Here is a 20,445-nt window from a genome sequence, read left to right on the forward strand (position 1 = left end):
AAGTCACGTAGCTTTGAGAATATTCTAGTTTCTACGGAAATTGTAGTGCTATGCTGTATTTTTAAATTGAAGTGGAAATTTTTGTCCTTGAAAAACGAATTTCTTAATTTCATTTATTGTAAACTAGCGGCCTGTCCTGGCACGTGTAGGTCACTTATTTGTGTAAGAAATTTCAAAGGATTGAGTAAATTAATTACAAACCTACAAATATATAGGTTTAAATTTAATTTTGTCCCTCGGACAAGCAAAACAGCTGGCGCGGCTCAAATGTATGAGTCGTTCCTCCAACTTTGATTTTGTTACCTTTGGAGTAGTTACTATTGGTCCATGATGTTCAAGTGCACAGGCGCCAATTAAAGATTTAAGTTAGCAGCAGATGGTACCATTGACCCCAGAGCTGGTACTTTACTCGGTCAACGAATAAGAATCGCAATACAGCGAGGAAATGCTGCTAGCGTTAATATACACTGCCACAGGGATCAATCTTTTAAAGTTTCTATTTTTGAAGTTATATTTCTTTAGGCGTGTTATGAAAAATTGATGACAGTGAAATTTTATTATGCGCGCGCACCGTGACACAAAATTAACACAATGAAGTTGCCCACGGAAGATGCTACGGCATTGGACATTATTTAAAAACAACATTCGAATAATAATAGAATTTATGTTACACTTAATGTAAGAGAATAATAATAAATATTTATTTATTTTATTTTCAAATGTAAACTGAACTTTATTGACTATAATGACTCCTTTTCCAGTCTTTGATTATTTAATTGTAACTAATTATTTGCATGCAATCAAAAACTATTTTTAATAATTCCAAAGAAGTATAACTTCTTACGCGCGTACATAAGTACACGCACCCTTTTTTATTATTATTAGTAGGTACTATGTTAATTAGTATAAACTATACAGGAATTGCGAAATTAAGATTTATTTGTGTGGTTAAAGCGCTAATCTCAGGAAATAACATATTCCATTTATTTAGAAAGGCTACATGCTATATATACCATTATTATTTTATATTACCAAGGAAGAAACGTTGATTCAATTACTACAATAACTACATCGGTTTCGTAACGCTGATAAAGAAAAGAAAAATTCATCTCATAGTTGCGATTACATGTAAGAGCACACATCATCTTTCCAATCACGTAGCAGTGCTCCTACTCCCCTTAATTTATTTATAACAATTTAAACTGTCGTGGTTTTAAATGGCTGCTTGTACGTCGACGAAAGTGACAAATGTACTCAATTATTTTCCACTAAGGAACTACGTTTGTTATTTTAAAAGGATTTTTGTTCTAAGACTGCATCTAAATTTTCTATACAGTTTAAGTTGGCATTGGATTTGTTCCTTACTGAAGAAAGCATTATTAAAATATTGTAACGAATCTGTGGAAGTAATTTCTTAAGTAATCTTTGCTTATGTACAAATTTTGGAAGAAGGTTGTTGCTGTTCCTGCAACCTAAAGCCTAAAGGAATGATTCTCGAACAGTGGAACCTCTGACTAGCCCGACGCCTAGTGGCTTAGGTCGAAAAGCTGTATAATATATCCATAGTCGAGAACACTTTCTTAGCGCCATTCATGGTATCAGGTTATCACCGTTATTGCCGGAACTTGCATGTTGATTGCAAAATCATATTACTTGTAAAATAAATGACATCAATCGTATTTTGTACACACAGCACTAAAACAATGAGTATACAGTTATAAAAAAAACATTCCAGGCGCTATAAGTCAACTAACAAAGATGTCAGTATTGCTTTAATTTTTTGACAGGATATCAACGTCAATTATACATTTATTTGCTTTTGATTTTACTAACACTTGTGTATCATCATTTTATTTGTGGCAAAATTATAATCGCTATTGCAAAACTAGCTGTTGCGAGTCATGATCTTATTAATTACATTTAATTTAGTCGGTGTCACTCAACAATAATGTTGCTGTTTAACTTGTACAAGAATTCAAATATTTCAGTTCAGTAGTCGCAGAGTACATTACTAGCTAAACCACAAGTACTTCGTTATATTTAAACTGATTTAAAGTATCATTGAGAAATAGTATATATATTTTACAATGGGCAATCGGGCAGGAGGCTCACTTGTGTCCAAAAAATCATAATTTAGATATTAATAATTATAATTTAGATTTTGACTTTTAGTCAAGATTAATCTATGTAACTCATTTATTAATTTAGGTGATCCCTTTATGTAATGCCCTACCATTAACTTATATCATATAGAATATAGCTTTTAATTAAATACATTTTTTTTTAATGATACCTGAATGCAACACATTCACACATATTGTGGTGCGAAAAAGTGTTTTTTAGGTCGCAGGAGGCAAACGGGCAGGAGGCTCACCTGATGTTAGGATCACCGCCTATGGACTCTCAATGCCAGAGGGATCGCGAGTGCGTTACCGGCCTTTTAAGAATTGGTACGCTCTTTTCATGAAGGACCCTATATCGAATTGGTTCGGAAATACTTCAGTGGACAGCTGGTTTCACAAATCGCTCAGTTGTGGAACGACGGATGTTGAGGTGATACGGGTTAAATTTCGTATTCTGCTTTGACGTCTGACTCTGTATAATTTTTAACAATATTTTTCCTTAAAGAAACCGGTATATTGTTAGCATTGACTGGTAATAAGTACAGAGGTGCGTCAAATATATGTTAGTCCAGTATTTAAATTCTAAGCTCATCGTTCGTATTAGTCGATCCACATGATAAATAATGAAACCTAGACTATCGTGGATTTTACTTCTAGGTGACATAACTTTGTGTATTATTAAATTCATGTTTAGAGCTGTGTTTAACTTTTACATAATTTACAGTGGCGGGCTTGACGGAAGGTTCAGAGAAAACATCAAAGTAAGTTTAAAATAAATATCTACTTTATGATTGTTTGGTAAAATATACTTATCTTAAACAAAATTATGAATTACAGTTGTAACGGATCGATTTTATAATTTTAGATTGTAATAAATGTAGTGTTGTAGCTGTCTTTATATTTTAATCTGTGGCCCCCGACTCTTCGTAAAACAAGTTCAATAAGGCCGAATTTTCTAATTCGTATTTAGTCCAAGTCTCAATTTCTCCTTGAGTGCTATCAAATATGTCAAATTCCATAGAGAAGAAAATTGCTTTGACTGCTCTTGATAACACTAGAAACTACATTTATGGACACATGATCCCGAGGCAGTAGCGTCATTACATTTTAGATCTACATATAACCTCTTTTGTCTAAATGAAATTAATTATTATTACCAAATTTAAAATTATATTGATTCTACCAATATACAATGCAAATACCTCACAATAGCTACGGAGCCCAAGATGGGATTTCTGGATTTACGACAGTGGCAGATTTATATACAGGGAAATACCTTGTATCCGGTTAAGTACCTTAACCAAATATGAGCCGGTTAAGCACCTTTACCATAATATATATGGCCGTCCGTGAAGGATAAAGGATCAATCAATTAAGTACAATGATTTAAAAAAAACATTTAATTGTCAGATTAGGCGAATCCCTCCAGATAATCGTCAGATTATGAGACAGCACATCTAGGAGATACAGATTAACCATATATATCTTAATCTGACGCGCTTGTGTATGTCAAAATGGCGATTTGTTTTGCACATTCTTTTAATGACCGCGAATTTGCGTCACATCCAAATCGTCAGATAATTAGATGAGAGCTTTTTTGTAGGTTCACTTAACACCCCCTTAGAAAATCTGACGAAATCGGTTTTTTTTTTCATTTTTAACCCTTACGTACGACCACCCCAACCATGCAAAAACAATCAGATTAACATACGTACATTATTATAAATACGTAGGACATGGATGCACTATTTATGGATGCAATATTTGACGCGCTCGACTATGTCCACGGCACAGTTTTTTTTACTTTTTTTTTGAAAGGATGAAAAGGTATACATTATAAAATGTTTTATTTATTTATTAACACTTCGTTGCATATACATGAATATAGCACAATTGACATAATTAAATAAAAAGGAGAGCAACTGGCGGCCTTATCGCTTTCGAGCGATCTCTTCCAAGCAACCATTATTTTGTTTGTTTTTCTAATAATTATCTAAGCATCGCAACCTAAGAGGGCTCTATGACGCTCGAGTAAATTCCCATTTAGCATCGTGGGCTCCCCTACTACAATCACAGTGACCCAAAATGTAACTTGGCTTCGCAAACAGGATATATCACTAAAAAAGAAAACTGGTGGTCTTGATTTGTCGTTTCTAAGTGATTGTTCTTCTGAACTTTTTGGATCGAAGCCATGCCGGTTTCCTCACGATGTTTTCAATCACCGTGTTGGCTTAGGCCACTATTCACACTAACTTTAATTGTATATAGTGGAAGAGTGAAACGGCAAATAGTATTTGGATCTCCAGAGTACTATGCAAATCCTTGTAACTACACGGCATCGCCAAAGCCCAACTTCTCCAAACCTGGTGTAAGACTCAGCGCAGCTAGTGAGTATTAAAATCATTTTAAATTATGTATTTGTTAAATATTTAATATTTCTGGGCCTTAAGAGCAGTATACATGAAATCGATATACTTTTCATATAAGTTCAATCGAGTGAAAACCACGAGAAAAATCCTCTAGTTTTTATATACTATATATTTTATGTTGAAAATAAGATGATACATGATAATTGAAAGAAAATGTGTGCTTTTATGCGATCAGCGTATTTAATAAGGTTTATTTACCTTATTATTTATAAAGGAATTTTTACACAAATACAGTATATATAAGAAGAAACACACTTTGTTATTAAAGAAGTATCCTATTACCTATAGAGATGAAGAATTCTATATAGAAAATGCTTTAACACATTTTCTTTTAAGTATAATATTTTATTTCAGAATGTATAGAACATTTCTGGGATATGAAGCGCCAAGAGCAGAACCAATTACAACACCTTCACTGTAAGTATCACACATATCTCGGGGTGACCATCAAATTCGGACAGTGCTAACAGACACTTCTGTAGAAAAATTCAAAATTAGAGAGTTAACACTAAATAAATTCAAAGCCCTCGTTAAACGTAAATTAATCAATAAAGCTTTTTATAAATTTGACAAATACTTAAATGATCCTAATCCTTGGGATTGTTTTGCTTCAGTTTAAACAATTTGTATGACTCAAAACATAGCGATTAAAAAGAGTGGGGGAAAGTTTCTTGCCAGTTCTTTTTGCCCGCTCTACGCCCTTGACTTGCGAACTGGTAGTAAATGTAAATTTACAATTAATTTAACTTTTTTAATAATGATATTTTGAGTTTGAGTTTTTTTTGTTTAAGGTTACACATGGCAACACAGGAACGACGACGTTGTTTCTGGAGGTGGTATCGGAGGACGTAACACTAAGCCTGGAGAGTTTCCACATATGGTATGCTTTAAAACCTAAATTAATTATGTATCAACATGAACACATCTGTTATCTGTTAAAACTTAAGGGCTGACAACGCACTTGCGAGCTGGCAGAGAGAGTGTCTATGGGCTGTATCACTAACATCAGGTGAGCCTCCTGCTCGTTTGCAAAAAATCTGTCCTTTAAGAAATACTGGTTATCTAAACTTCTGCAAATTACGATACAATTTCTCCAAGTAATGATCAAGATTCTGGATATATATATATATAATGATATTGTCCTGTTTGTTAACAATTATTTAAGTAAAGATGTTATGTAGTGTTGTATGTTATGACAACAAAAAATATTCATTAAATCGCACATACTAAGAATTGTTAAGTTTGAAATAAAAAGGTTTTTGCGATTCCGATTACAATAGTCACTTTTTGTACCATGAAATTTTCTTCTTCTTTTCCGTTTTGTTATAGACGAGAACGAAATGTTTTTTGTGATAATGATATATTTATGAAGTCATAATACGATTTTAAATAATGTTAATTGTAATAAAAAATATGTCTTCTAAATCGATATGGTCATGAGTTCTTCAATGATATAATACGCCAGAAAGCTTATTAATATTCGTATATGTACATAATGCCAATTATATAGAGTATTTGTAAACGCTACGAATGTTATTTCAAAATTACTTTAATTAAACTATTACAACTATTGAATTTAATTAAGACTATTCATTTCTAATTTATAGAATTCTCGTGTCACAATGTTCGTTCCTATACTCATCCGAAACGGCTCGACCTATTCTTATGAAATTTTTTATGCATATTCAGTAAGTCTGAGAATCGGAAAACATCTAGGTTTCATTTTTATTTATTAGACAAAACTTTTTGTTTCTATTTTATTATGATACAGCATACAAATATACATACAACCCTTAATTGTCACCCCTCTACGATCAACCCCTATTTTTTATTATAGTAGATAGTTATTATTATTGAACTAAAAAAATGTTTCCTAGAAATAATATACATGGCAAAACGACGTTTGCAAGGTCAGCTAGTAATCTATATTTTATTTATTTACACTTTGTTGCATTACAATATAAAAATTTAACATAATTAAATGTAAAGGAAGGCCACTGGCGGCCTTATCGCTTTCGAGCGATCTCTTCCAGGCAATCACTGAGAAAAGTTAAAAAAAAAATAGATAAGATAGGCAAGAACTGCAAAAATACATAGTACATATAGTTATTAAGAAAAAAAAAGATATTAAACAGTAATAAAAAACAAACTAAACTAATAAACGATACATGAAAAATAAAAACTAAAAAGTGCACATGAATCATAATAATTTAATTTAAGAACTGTCTCACGTCAGTTAATAGGTATTACGAAAGTTAGGGATACGATGTGGACAGGTAATGTTTGTACAGAAGAAATTTAAAGGATTAATTATTAATTCATTAATTTAAAAAATAGTTAATTTTACTCTTATGTAATGTATGTAAGTATATGACCGGGCCGATTTAAGGTTTCCGATCTAAGCTATCGACGTGTGTTGTCCGTTTCCTTTATAATGCTGTTGCGTCAGAGGGGTGCAGGTATAGCTTATTCGGGGTAAAGGGTGTGCAATGGACATGTTTGTACACAGGGCGCTATAGGATGGAGAGCCACTGTCGGAACGTGGATATTCAAGTGCGCAAGTTCCTTGATTAGCTATAAATTCCTGCTGACCGCTGCTCACTGCTCTAGAGTACCTGCTCGAGACACCAGTGTGGCCAATCCTGTCCCAGAAATCGTAAGACTTGGGGATAAAAATATAGCGGATGTGGTAAGTTACTTATCAAAAATCAAGGATCTATAACCAGTGTTTGATGCTATCCTAGTACATGGTTTCTATTCATGTACTTCTCTCCAGCATTATATTAGTTTATCCAATCACAATAACTGAGAGCAGTGTTGGCCTCGTGGCTTCAGCGTGCGACTATCATACCTGAGGTCGTACGTTCGATCGCCGGCTGTGCACCAATGGACTTTCTACAGCGTTTCTTTTTGCTCGAACGGTGAAGGAAAACATAGAGAGAAAAGCGACATGTCTTAGACCGAAAACGTCGACGGCGTGTGTCAGGCACTGGAGGCTGATTACCTACTTGCCTATTAGATTTAAAAATGATCATGAAACAGATTTAGAAATCTGAGGCCAAGACCTAAAGACGTTGTAGCGCCACTGATTTATTAATCACAATAACTGTGCGTGTTTTTGTAAGGTAAACAACTTTACTTTCAGCGACTACTATGAGATTTCTTAAACGAATATAAAAAATAGACATTCAAAACAAACGCCATAGCTGCGACAAAAAAACAATTTTAGCATTTGTTTGTTTACAGTATACTAACGGCCTTGATCCATATGACGTAAAAATCAAAAGAATTGTTAAACACCCGAACTTTAATCCGCTGCAGAAATATTTCGATATTGCCATTATAGAGTTAATGGAAAAAGTAAAGTTTTCGAAACTCATACAACCTGCGTGCCTTTGGACAGCTTTTGATATTCAAAAGCTTGGTAAAGAAGCCATTATCACTGGGTGGGGTGTTACTGAAACAGGTTAGTTTGTTACTTTCTCGTATCTTATATACATAATATATAGTAATCATTGATACACAGTCCGTCATAAACGCCATACAAAACTTCCGAAAGCAGTCTAGGACAAAAATCATTGACTGAGTATTATTATTAATCAAATCCTATTATTTCAAATACTTAAGCTTAGATTTCCTAGAAAAGAGGTGCTGTTAACTAACGGCCGTCATTTTACGGTTGTTAATAACGGCCGTCTTTACTTTTTAATATGATGCAAAAAAACAATCATTTTCGCTCGTCCAAGTCACGTTTCCACTCATTGTATTAATTAAATATGGGCACCGCTACACGCGAATAACGTTGAACTACTGTTTGTCACCGCTATGCCGGCCGTCATGCAAATTACAGCACCGCTATTTGACGTTAGGGTGACACAACGTTCTCTAGAAAACCCAATCCGATGTTATTTATAGACAACGTATAGTTGACGTCACCCAACGTTACATTACGGCCGTTAGATAACGGCACCGCTTTTCTAGGAAACCGTAGCTTTACTAATGTAAAGCTACTTTACACAGACAACATAATAATAAATGTATTTTAATAAATACATTTATTATTATGTTGTCTGTGTAAATTTCACATTTCTTGGTATCTGTGAGGCTTTTTAGTGAAGGTTTCCAATTAATCTCCCCATTTCTGAAAATATGTAAACAAATTGATATTGTTAATCAGAATATATACCGCCTGATTTATATACGCTTATTTTATTTCATGTATACAATTTTAAGAGAAATAGTGTTAGTGGTCTATAAGAATCAGTGTAATATAATAATCCTATCAATATACTTGAGAATAAGAATTCCTATTCTGTACTGGAGCAGTGTTGGCCTAGTGGCTTCAGCGTGCGACTCTCATCTCTGTGGTCGTAGGTTCGATCCCCGGCTGTGCACCAATGGACTTTCTTCTATGTGCGCATTTAACAATCGCTCGAACGGTGAAGGAAAACATCATGAGGAAACCGACATGTCTTAGCCCCAAAAAGTCAACGGCGTGTGTCAGGCACAGGAGGCTGATCACCTGCTCGCCTATTAGATTGAAAAATGATCATGAAACAGATTCAGAAATCTGAGGCCTAGACCTAGAGGTTGTAGCGCCACTGATTTAATTTTAACCGGAATAAGTACCAGCAAAGATTCAGGCTGTGTATAGCTCTGTCGTAATTTCTCTTAGATTTTTACACGCTTTATATTAGCTTCACCTGTATGTATGTAACCGACTCCTTTGGACTCGATTTTGACCCACTTTAAACGGACAGAATTTTGCGCACCTGTCAAAGATCGATGACAATGCAATAATCCGAAAAAATAAATAAAAAAAAATTAACCAAAAAATAAATAATAAATAATAGTTTAAAAAAACTAAAAAACACGCTTTTAAAGCACATCAAACTAAAAAGTGAAAAATAATTCCTAATTTAGGCTGAAAATGGTAATGAACAAAAAATACTGGTATTATTGTGAAAATGCGTGAGGCGCTCTGTGCCATATTTTTCGTCACTAGAGCAACCCACGCTTTTTCACAATAATAGTTTGATGTGCTTTAAAAGCGTGTTTTTTAGTTTTTTTTAAACTATTATTTATACATATTATAATTTTATAGCTGGAAAAAAAACGTCACCAGAGTTGCAAGCGGTGTTGCTCGACTTCATAGATTCAAAACATTGTGACCAACTCTTAGCTAAATACAGAAATAGACAGTGGCGAGGACTAGATGCGCATCAACTGTGTGCTGGGAAACTTGCTGGTGGTGCAGATGCTTGCAAGGTTCGCTATATTTGGTTATGCATGGTGGCGAGTTTTACTTTACTAGTGAATGACCTGAAATCTCTTTCTATATATGTATGTATAAATAAATATAGACTGTATTCGTGTACTACATAATCAGGATTACATAAGCTTCATGTCATTATGTTTAACATTAGTACACGACCTACGGCGGAGTGGAGGCTACTTTTCTCTGATCCTCGCCATATGTATAAATTACTAGATGAACTCATGAACTTCGTATCACCTACATATATTTTAAAACAGACCAAAGACAACCTCAAACTACTGCCATGAAACACACCACATATGACATCCAAGTGACACTTCTTTATTTCTAAAAAGACATAATAATTTAAAAAAAATAGCCTTTATTCGAGTACACTATAACTACAGTAAGTCCATGTCTTTTAAGTTTTACACTTGTACTCGACCTCCGAAGGAGTGAATGCCTCTTCCAGATTCTTCCACTTATCCCTATTTATTATATATATATATATATATATTTATTGCGACTATTTTCCAGTTTTTTCCCGCTATCCCTTTTATTTCATATTCCCAAGTTTTCGGTGGGCATCCTCTCTTTCTTCTTCCCACTGGGCCCTTCCAAGTAAGGGTCTTTTTGACCATCACAAATGCGGCCAATGTGACCGGCCCTAAAAGTACATAGGAAAACACAATAGGAACAGATTTTATTGGAAAATTTAATCGTCTTTACTTATTTTTTATGTTTTCTACTGCTTAAATCTTCTCTGGACTTAGCCAAATCGGTCCAGCCGTTTTCTAGTTTTAGCGAGACTAACAAATTCATTTTAATATATATAGATTTATTTTAAGAAGCAATAGCTCCTACACAGTACACAGCTGCTATACAATATTTGTGATTGCTTTTACTTTACCCCAGAGTTTTATTGACTTTGTTTAGAGTTAGAAAGATTACCATTTAAGGGGGCGTCCATAAATTACGTGAGTTATTTAATGGGGGGAGGGGGTCTAGTCAAATCTCATTTAATCTTACGTTGGAGAGAGTGGGGGTCTCAGCAAATATCACGCAATTTTTTTTCGAATTGAAAAACAATAGGAAAACGGTTGACCCTACAGGCTATCTCTGCAACTTCCCGCTAACTCCATACATTTCACTTATTTTGTTGTCTGATAGAACACTGTTTCTTGAATTTTCAAACCACAATAACTTTTGAATAAATGAACTGATTTTTACGCGGCATAGTTTGGTTTTCATAGAAGTTTAAATCGATCGAACAAGGAATTTCGAAGTAATTCCAAAAAAACTCTTTTTTCGAAATTTTTCGTTTTCGATAACTCTCGAACGAATCAACCGATATACAGAAAATTTAAAAAACACCTCACGTAATTTATGGACGCCCTAAGAGCTAAATACAAATTTTGTTTATGTACGTACGTAATGTGTTCAATTCTAAAATTACAGGGTGATTCCGGTGGACCACTCCAAGTAAAATATAAATTAGCGAAGGCCAATCCGTTGATACCTAACGGTATTAATTATCTAGTAGGAGTAACATCTTTTGGAATAGGCTGCGCTAATGCTAACCACCCCGGAGTGTATACAAGAATAGCCAGTTTTGTTGACTGGATAGAAGACGTAGTGTGGAAAGGACTTTAATAAAGCAATTACGTTTTGATTTGACTTGATGTTTTTCTAAATCACCTAAAAAAATATTATCCTTAAGCAACTTTTTCTTGGCGTCAAAAATAAACTGGTCTGGTAACTTAGTTGGACATGTGTAATATTTTTATGTATGTTATTTTTAGTAATAATTAATATTCTTTGGCAGTCTTGAAGTATTTCTATATCCGGGGAGCTATAGTTAAGAAGCAGCAAGTTCTTCACGATGTTTTCCTTCACTTCAAGCGAATATTAAATGCGCACATAGATAGGTACATTAGTGCACAGCCGGGGATCGAACCTACGACCTCAGAAATGAAGGTCTCTGAAGCCACTCAGCCAACACTGCTCATAAGATATTAAAACAAGTTAAAAAAAAGTTTTTTTTTCTATATAGTTGATCATAATTTTCAAATTACATACGTAAGTTTTGAATAGTAGAGTTATAATAGACGTCGAGTTAATACTCGTTACCACCTCTATTGGCGTTTTCAATTCGGTAAAAAGTAGTTTATATTATTATTACATCGATTTTATAAGGTCGGAATCTTAAAAGGGATGCCCCTAGAACGTTTTATTCATAGTTTAAATGATGAATACGAAAGACTCACTAATTTTGTGGGTCTCTCATATCTAAATATATTCAGGCCCCAAGGGCCAGTCATATAATTCCACTCACTAAAGAACTCACAAAAAAGGAAATTTCTGAAAATGATAATTATTATAAACTTAAATTTTAAAAGCGCCTGCAATGATAATAATAGCAACGTTGGGCTTCAAATTGAAGTCAAGTAGTAGAGTAGTAGTTACTATATAATATTTTGAATACAAATAACAACTGACTTATAAGCATAATAACATGCAAAAAACTCAGTTTTCACCCGAGCAGCCCGGACCTACCAATATTCAAGCCTTGACTTGTTTATGCTATCTCGGAATAAGCTTTTAGGGAGTAATAGGAATTGCTTCATCCATAGCGCTTAATCACCTGCATCATAATTATCACTTTCACACCATCAAACAGCTCTGCTGGATTATATATTACGTGTTTAATACATTTTATTGATGATTTCGTAAATATTTGAACCTTTTATACATTATGTATTCCGTCTTTGGTTATATGTTTAGTATAATATTTAATAGTATTTCTACTAAACATATTTCATATATACAATCAAGTATACAGTATTAACAATTTTCTTAACCTACAAAGTAATAATTAAAAAGAAAATCAAAACAAATTTAAAAAGTTTGGTCCCTGTGGCAGTGTACCTTCAACGCTGGCAGCATTTACTCGCTGTATTGTGATACTTATTCGTTGAGCTAGGAATGTACCAGGTCACCGGTACTATCTACTAGGCGCCAACTTAAATCTTTAATAAGCGCCTGTGCACTTGAATCCCACGGCCCAAGAGTCTCCACTCCAATCCGAACAAAATCGAAGTTGGAGGAAAGACATATTTGTACAGTTTATTATTTTCTGCCATATATGTTTTTGTAGTATAATTGTTTTTGTTGTATAATTTATGATAGCGCAGGAATACGAAATAAAAAAAAATCTCTAAGGTCAACACGTTATTTACTATCAATAAAACAGGTTTTGGTAAGATAATTGTCATGCTTCCATCATTCGGGGCACCACCGCTGTATATCATACGTATAGTAAATACAATGCTAAACTGTTCTCAGTTGACTCCAGTGTATGGTAACAAATTCAACGCGAAATCTAAGCAAATTAATATCTGAGTTTGATTATAATTGTGAAAATGAAAGTAATAATAGCGTTAACGTTTTTTGAAGGTTTGTTTATTTAATAATAAGTGTAATTATGTGTGATCAGTGTTATGATATATGATTTCTTTCCAGTAATATATGTCGTGACCGGCTCCAACATATTAAATACAAGTTTGGGACAAGTATGTATTTTATTATTACTCTTAAATATCTACTATACTAGGTATATCATGCAATGCACTATGTATAGAAAACGTAATAATACGCTGAATTTAATGAACTTGTTAGAAAAAAATACATATCTATATTATACAAGTATGACAGTGCGATGATGCCCATATCGTAAAAACTACAAAACCTGATTTTATTTAACTACAGACTTTTCCTTAAGTTTGAATATAACTAAATTTTACAAAGGTTCCTTGACTCTTAGTTTCCTGGAAATCTATGACCATGCAAACACTTACGAAATTTAGCACACTTGTTTGAAAGCCTAAAGAGATCAAAATTCCCAAATATATGCCAATTCTAATAATATAAAATTTTAAGTCTGGGCCTCAAAAATCTGTATCTGCTCCATGATCATCTAATAAGCAAGTAGGTGATCAACCTTCTGTACCTGAAACACACCGTCGACTTCTTGGGTCTAAGGTATTCCGGTTTCTTCACGATGTTTTCCTTAACCGTACGAACGATTGTTAAATGTTCAATAATATCTTATACCTACATAAATATCAAACAAAAACTTCAATTTTTAGGAAGATGATTTATACGTTTCATAAACATAAATATACATTCAGATTACAAGAAATGCACGAGCTGTTAAATCCGCAAATCCGTGTAACTATATCGCACCACCTAAGCCTGACTTCTCAGCGCCTGGTCGAAGGATTAGTGAAGCAAGTAAGTTTCTATGTCATATCACTCCACTTTGATTAAATATAATATGTACATTAATTTGTATTTACTCTTTTAATAGAACTAGAAGACTAGATACATCTCAAATATATTTCCCATCACTTCTTATAATTCTGCTACTTATCGCCTAATGGCTTATTTGTTAACGTACAAAAAGTGTAACTTTGAGATCCAGGATATACAGGGTGGTCATAAATCGTGGACCAAACGCGAATAGGGGATAGATGAGGTCATCAGCTGCAAAAAATTGTTCTACGAGAGGTCTCTAAGCTCAACCCCTGCAGAGTTATAATTTATTTTGCGTTTTTATGAGCAAATTGATTTTTTACTAATTCTTATTAAAATTCGAAAATATCTACGTCCTGTATGTTTTTCTGTACATTACTAATGAGTTCCTGCGTTAGACATACTATTGATAGTTGTTTATTGAGTGTATTGAAGATAATATTAAGTTATACAATATACATTTTTTTCAAATCATAACTTTTTGTTTACTTCGGACCCCACTGTGAAAAAAAATTACTCTACCGAAAAGTGATCCTGTATTAAAAGTTTTGGCGCATTTAATAGGAATTCTGAAAAGGTATGACACACGGCCATGAGTCGCTCTAATATCTTTCTAGGAAGATTTCTTCTTTCCTCATCTATCCCCTATTTGCGTTTGATCCACGACTTTTTGGCCACCCTGTATAATTATTTCGGGTTGATTGAGGCTTTTTAGTAGAAGATTTATTTATTTTGTAGTTTTGTACCATTTAAAGAAGAAAACGACCTTACGTTATCCTCGTGATATAACATCACTTCGATGTCTATAACATTTACAAGGGACTTTCCATGTCATTTTATGAATCAGGTGTCGCGTGCGTCGATTAAGGAAAACAATCACTCCACAGAGGATTTTATTTTAACTATAGAATTAATAATTAATTTATGGAGATTTTAATTAAGTTCAAATTTTAGAGTGTTATGAATACATGTGGGAGATGAAGAATCGAGAGGACAACTCAACCAGAATTACTAATTGTAGGTACCTTTTCAAAATTTTTGAATTTACTATTTTAACTAAAGAGAAAGAGAGATAGAGATAAAAGAGGCAGTTAGACTGATTTAGTTTGAATGTTGTTTTAAATAAGTAATATGTTATCTGACTACTATCTATATACTTTAACGACTTAACAATCTATTTGATTAATAACTGTCAATATTACTAGTTTAATGAATGTAACCAGATTTGAAGATTTCGTTGCTTGTATTTTTCTAGTGACCCAGAAGATATGAAAATAGTTTAAGGAATAACATTTCCTTGCATCTTTTTGGTATAATTATAGCATATAATTAATAATTTAAAGGTTGGAAAAAGAGACACCCAGGCAGACATGCAATTGGTGGTCGACGCACATCACCAGGTGAATTTCCCCACATGGTATGACATTTTTACTTGCGTTTATTACTTTTCAATTGTGTATATAATAATTTGGTAACTACATTTTGATGATATGAATTGGTGGCCACGAATATCTGCTAGGCTAGACCGATTGAAAACGTAGATTGTGTAACGTAACTTCAAGGCCCTATCCCAGCACGAATTGCGGAACGCCGCGCAGTGGAGAGCTGAAGCACTGAAGTGCGCCGGCGCGTAATAACAATTAGTTATGTAAAACATTAAATTAATGTAATTTTACTAATTTTTTTTCTGAAATGGATTACTTGAAATGAAGTGTCAAAAATTAGCTATGCTTGGATATTTTTTTTCTATCAAGCGAACTAATTTAAATCATGTATCGCTCTTTCAAAATGAATACATAAACTACTCAACTCCACCATATATTTTTTCCATTCTCCCTACTTCAAGAAATGATGACGAAAAATGGAAAGAAACAATGTACTTTTTTGGAGTCCTTAATACTAGTAAGTAGATATCAAATTTATCCGGAAAACAGAATATAAGAATGAAGTGAATTCTGAAAAAACGGCCAACACGGCCAAATAATAATAGAATAATATTAGAAGTGGTTGGCAATAAGTCAAGAAGAAAAACTTCAATTACATCAATGTAACACTGATTTTTTAGGGTGCTGTAGGATGGAAAGCTGCTGTTGGGACTTGGATCTTTAAGTGCGGCAGTTCCTTAATCAGTTCGAAATTCCTGCTCACTGCTGCTCACTGCTCTAAAGTATCTCCACGTGACACCAGTGTGGCACGCAATGAACCGGAGATCGTAAGACTAGGTGATAAGAATATTGCTGATGTTGTAAGTAAGACGATGTAACTATTTTCATTTTACATTTGATCCAACAGAATTAAAAATCTATTCATTTTTTTTTACAACTACTGACAACTTTCGCGGTAACCAAGATTGCTGAAGATCACTCGGAACGTTGTGTAAATGAAATAAAAAAAATATTTAGACTAATTTTAAATTGTAATACTCGTTAAAGCAAATAATTTTATATACTATTATTATTCAGTATTCAAGGGGCGTCTTTCCTCAAGATGTAAAAATCAAAAGACTTGTAAAACATCCAAACTTCGACCCGCCCAAGAAATACTTTGATATTGCAATTATTGAAGTAACGACTGAGGTTATATTCACAAAGCTAGTACAACCAGCTTGTCTATGGACCAACGACGATACAAGCCAACTGGGAACAAAGGCAACACTTACAGGATGGGGTGTAGTAGAAACAAGTAAGTCATAGAAAAAAGTAAGTCATAGAAACAAGTAAGTCATAGAAACAAATAAGTCATAGAAACAAGTAAGTCATAGAAACAAGTAAGTCATAGAAAAAAGTAAGTCATAGAAACAAGTAAGTCATAGAAACAAGTAAGTCATTGAAACAAGTAAGTCATAGAAACAAGTAAGTCATAGAAACAAGTAATAACTTACGGGAATTACTAAAGCCTCATAAGAATATTTTTAAAACTTAACTAAAACAAAAGTAGCGTAATCATTAGAGATAAATCATATTTGTTGTAAATCATAAGAAGATTCTTCCGTTTATTTTCTGTTTTCTAATTCCAGGTGGAAGAGAGATATCCCCAGAGTTACAAGCTGCGGATGTCGACATTATTAATTCAGACGAATGTGAACGTTTACTTCGACTCTATTTTAACCGCCTCTGGTGTGGGGTAGACTCGCATCAGCTTTGTGCTGGAAAATTAGCAGGAGGTGTCGACGCTTGTCAGGTATGGACTGAGTCTCTTTTTGCAATGGACGTCTGATTAATTACGTGTTATAAACCTGTGATTTATTGAGTGGCAAAGTCATAGTGCACTTTTGAAAATTCAAGGTAAGGTTTTATAATTTATAAAGCTACTACAATCCTGGATACTTGGTTTGTTGTTGTTTCTTTAAAAAACTATTAAATAAAGGGAATTGACCATCGTAAGATTTTAGTTGTAATAACTTTATTTTCTGCGATTTATATATGTCACCGTAAAATTGTAAATACCGTTAGATTGTAATCTATCTCGCGAGATTGTGAACTTCAATGTACTGCTTACAATTTAACGTATTATTATTAGGTAGATTGTAATCTATCGAAGTGCAACCGTCAAATTGCGAAACGGTACGCACCTCGCGCGCTGATTGGTTGAACCGGAATATGTCACGCGCCACCATATTTGTTTGTTGTCGAATGTAAACAAACAGTGTTTTATATTTTTTGATATATAACATTTATTTCAGGGGGACTCAGGTGGACCTTTGCAGGTAAAGATACCTTTACCAGTAAAGTCACAGGGTTCACTTCACTACGTCATTGGAATCACATCCTTTGGTGTTGGATGTGCTCAGAAAAACATTCCTGGGATATACACAAGGGTCTCCAGCTTTATTGACTGGATAGAAGATGTGGTCTGGAGAGGGTCATGATTAAAAGGAAACTATTTTAGTTTAGGTATTCTTTTATAAAAACGTTTTGAATCAATTATGCTTGTAAACTAGCAGCGGTATTTTTGTTATGTAAGGAAATATCTTTTTCGTTTCTCTGTCTCTTATGCCACAGATTATTTGGTTAAAATATAATCCATCCTCCACTACTCAAAGTCACATTCATCATGCTGTGATTCATATCAGTTTCCATGCTGGCAAATTGGGCTTACTCGGTGTTATGAAAACCGTGGGGTACTTTAGTATAAGTTACTTAGAATTTAGATTTGTAAGAAGCCAAACGTGCGCAGCATCCAGCTGCTACAGTTTGTAATTACATTATAAGTTTTATTTTAATAAAAGTAATTATAGAACTTGTTTTTTTAGACCTCCGACGGGAATCAATACTAAAAACATTTAAAAACTGCGACAAAAACAACAACGAACTTTAATAACATATACGAAAATGTGGTAATCCAATCGTATATGCTTGGGCAAGGTAGGCCCATTGCCATTAGTAGGCATTAATACATCCTTATCTTTTTTTTTCTACACCAAATCTAGCGGCTATAGCAATAAATTAAAACGTAAATAATACTTGAAAACATTATATGCACCACTTCCGGTGTATTAGTTCTAACGTCATAATGATGATGAAAGCGCAGTGCAATGGGCAGCGGCTACAAGAAATGTTTCACTTGTTAATGATCCTCCACATTTAAAATGCCAAATTGGTTCGTCTTTCGCTTGCCGTGTGAGGCTGGTGCCTATAGTAGGAGTCTAGAAGACTTGCTGCAGCAGGTTACCAGTCTACCAACCTGGATAGAAAAGTATTCCTTGTGCCTAACAAGCCGACGATATGTAGGTATTGAAAGCATTCTTTAATGATATTTATTAAGAGATATTAGAAATCTACAAATGGAGGCACGGGTGGGGCTTGTGATAGACGTAACTAAGTCATTAAACTAAAATCATATAGTTAGTAGTCAAAAGTCAAAAAGTCAAATTTATTCAATGGAATCACAAGACACAAAAGCAGTGTTGGCACAAAATCACTTTCTTTGTCAGCAATTAAGACGTGCTCAGATGCATGCTTGAATAAAACAGGGTAGCTTATTAGATGGAACAGTACTTATTAAAGTAGAAACAGGTAATGCGCTACCCAAACAAATACATACTCGTTTTACTTTTAATCTGGATGGCGTGACTAAAGATGTTTTATTCAAAACTTGCACTGTTTGAATAATCCATGTGAATTAGTATTTGACATTTAAAATAATTTTCCTTAAAGAAACCGGTCTATTATTAACGATACTTGTAATTAGTATAGCGATGCGTTAAACTAGTATTTATTTTTCGTGGAAGTTATTCCTAGATGATACGAAATTGTTTTTTATATAAATAATGATTGGAGTTTAACTTTTACATTTGTAGTTTAATCTACACTATGCTCTTGCCAAGTTGAATCGAACTTCTGTCCCCCATCATTGCCACCATTACTAATACCACAGCAAACAATAAGGCTGGCTTTTAACCAGGAAAATCTTCAAAACGCTTGGTGTTTCATTTTACGCAACTGCTAAGCTTTTAAGAAATCTTGTACTATGACTGCTGTATTACACTTTGCCATACGTAGTGTTATGTGAAACCCTCCTCATAGGACTACAGGAAAGGCTGCGAACGTTTGGCACTTTTTGGCAGAATTCTTTTAAAGACTACCTTGGGAAAAATCCTTCGTATAGTCATGGTCTACAGCAGTACTACTTAATGCTAATATACTAAATTGTCGTAGGGTTCCTATGTTTCTTTTATATCTAATATATAAAATTCTCGTGTCACAATGTTCGTTCCCATACTCCTCCGAAACGGCTCGATCGATTCTTATGAATTTTTTAATGCATATTCAGTAAGTTTGAGAATCGGTTACTAAATATCTTTCAAACCCCTAAATGATAAGCGTGGTCCACCCCTAAATGTTTAGTTTTACTTTTTAGACATTTTTTTTCTATTCTCTTATCATACTGCATACAAAAATACAGACAACCCTTAATTTTCACCCCTCTACGATCAACCCCTATTTTTCATTTGTTAATTATGACTTGAACTCTGAGGTTTATATATAGAAAAAATCACAAAACAACCTAGAAAGTTTTTATTCCGGAAAACTGAACAGTCTCTGGGGTAACATAGCAAAATGATCCATGTTGGTATGTACTAAAAAGGTAGGCTAAGTAAAATCACATTAAGGAGAAATGAACGTTCGCGGGGGCAGCTAGTATTCTATATTTCTGTTTGTAAAGCTTTGAGACGTCGCAAATAATCGGATTCATTTTTTATCTCCACTAACTTAGGGTTTTACGCTCAACTAAACAGGATGACAAGAATGTGCAATCGGCAAAATCAGCAAGATCGCCCATATTCGTCCATCCGATTATAGGTAGGGTTATCATTCTCTTA

At 33.9% G+C, this 20,445-nt stretch overlaps 2 protein-coding genes across 2 annotated transcripts; both read left to right on the forward strand.

Moving 5' to 3' along the window:
- The first annotated feature begins 2,662 nt into the window (after positions 1 to 2,662).
- On the forward strand, positions 2,663 to 11,471 carry LOC125050354 (serine protease snake-like). Its single transcript, XM_047650130.1, has 9 exons — positions 2,663 to 2,780; positions 2,848 to 2,884; positions 4,392 to 4,510; positions 4,907 to 4,969; positions 5,344 to 5,432; positions 7,062 to 7,241; positions 7,799 to 8,018; positions 9,657 to 9,820; positions 11,268 to 11,471. The coding sequence occupies exons 1-9, from the start codon at positions 2,747 to 2,749 to the stop codon at positions 11,460 to 11,462; spliced, it is 1,101 nt and encodes a 366-aa protein (XP_047506086.1). The 5' UTR covers positions 2,663 to 2,746; the 3' UTR covers positions 11,463 to 11,471.
- Positions 11,472 to 13,089: 1,618 nt separating this feature from the next.
- Positions 13,090 to 17,992, forward strand: LOC125050358 (serine protease snake-like). Its single transcript, XM_047650134.1, has 9 exons — positions 13,090 to 13,265; positions 13,332 to 13,381; positions 14,000 to 14,102; positions 15,078 to 15,140; positions 15,467 to 15,540; positions 16,189 to 16,368; positions 16,586 to 16,805; positions 17,140 to 17,303; positions 17,806 to 17,992. Exons 1-9 carry the CDS (start codon positions 13,232 to 13,234, stop codon positions 17,989 to 17,991), a joined length of 1,074 nt encoding a protein of 357 aa, XP_047506090.1. The 5' UTR covers positions 13,090 to 13,231; the 3' UTR covers position 17,992.
- The last annotated feature ends 2,453 nt before the right edge of the window (positions 17,993 to 20,445 follow it).

Source organism: Pieris napi, chromosome 6 (assembly GCF_905475465.1).
Source record: "Pieris napi chromosome 6, ilPieNapi1.2, whole genome shotgun sequence".
In the NCBI taxonomy this organism is placed as follows: domain Eukaryota; kingdom Metazoa; phylum Arthropoda; class Insecta; order Lepidoptera; family Pieridae; genus Pieris; species Pieris napi.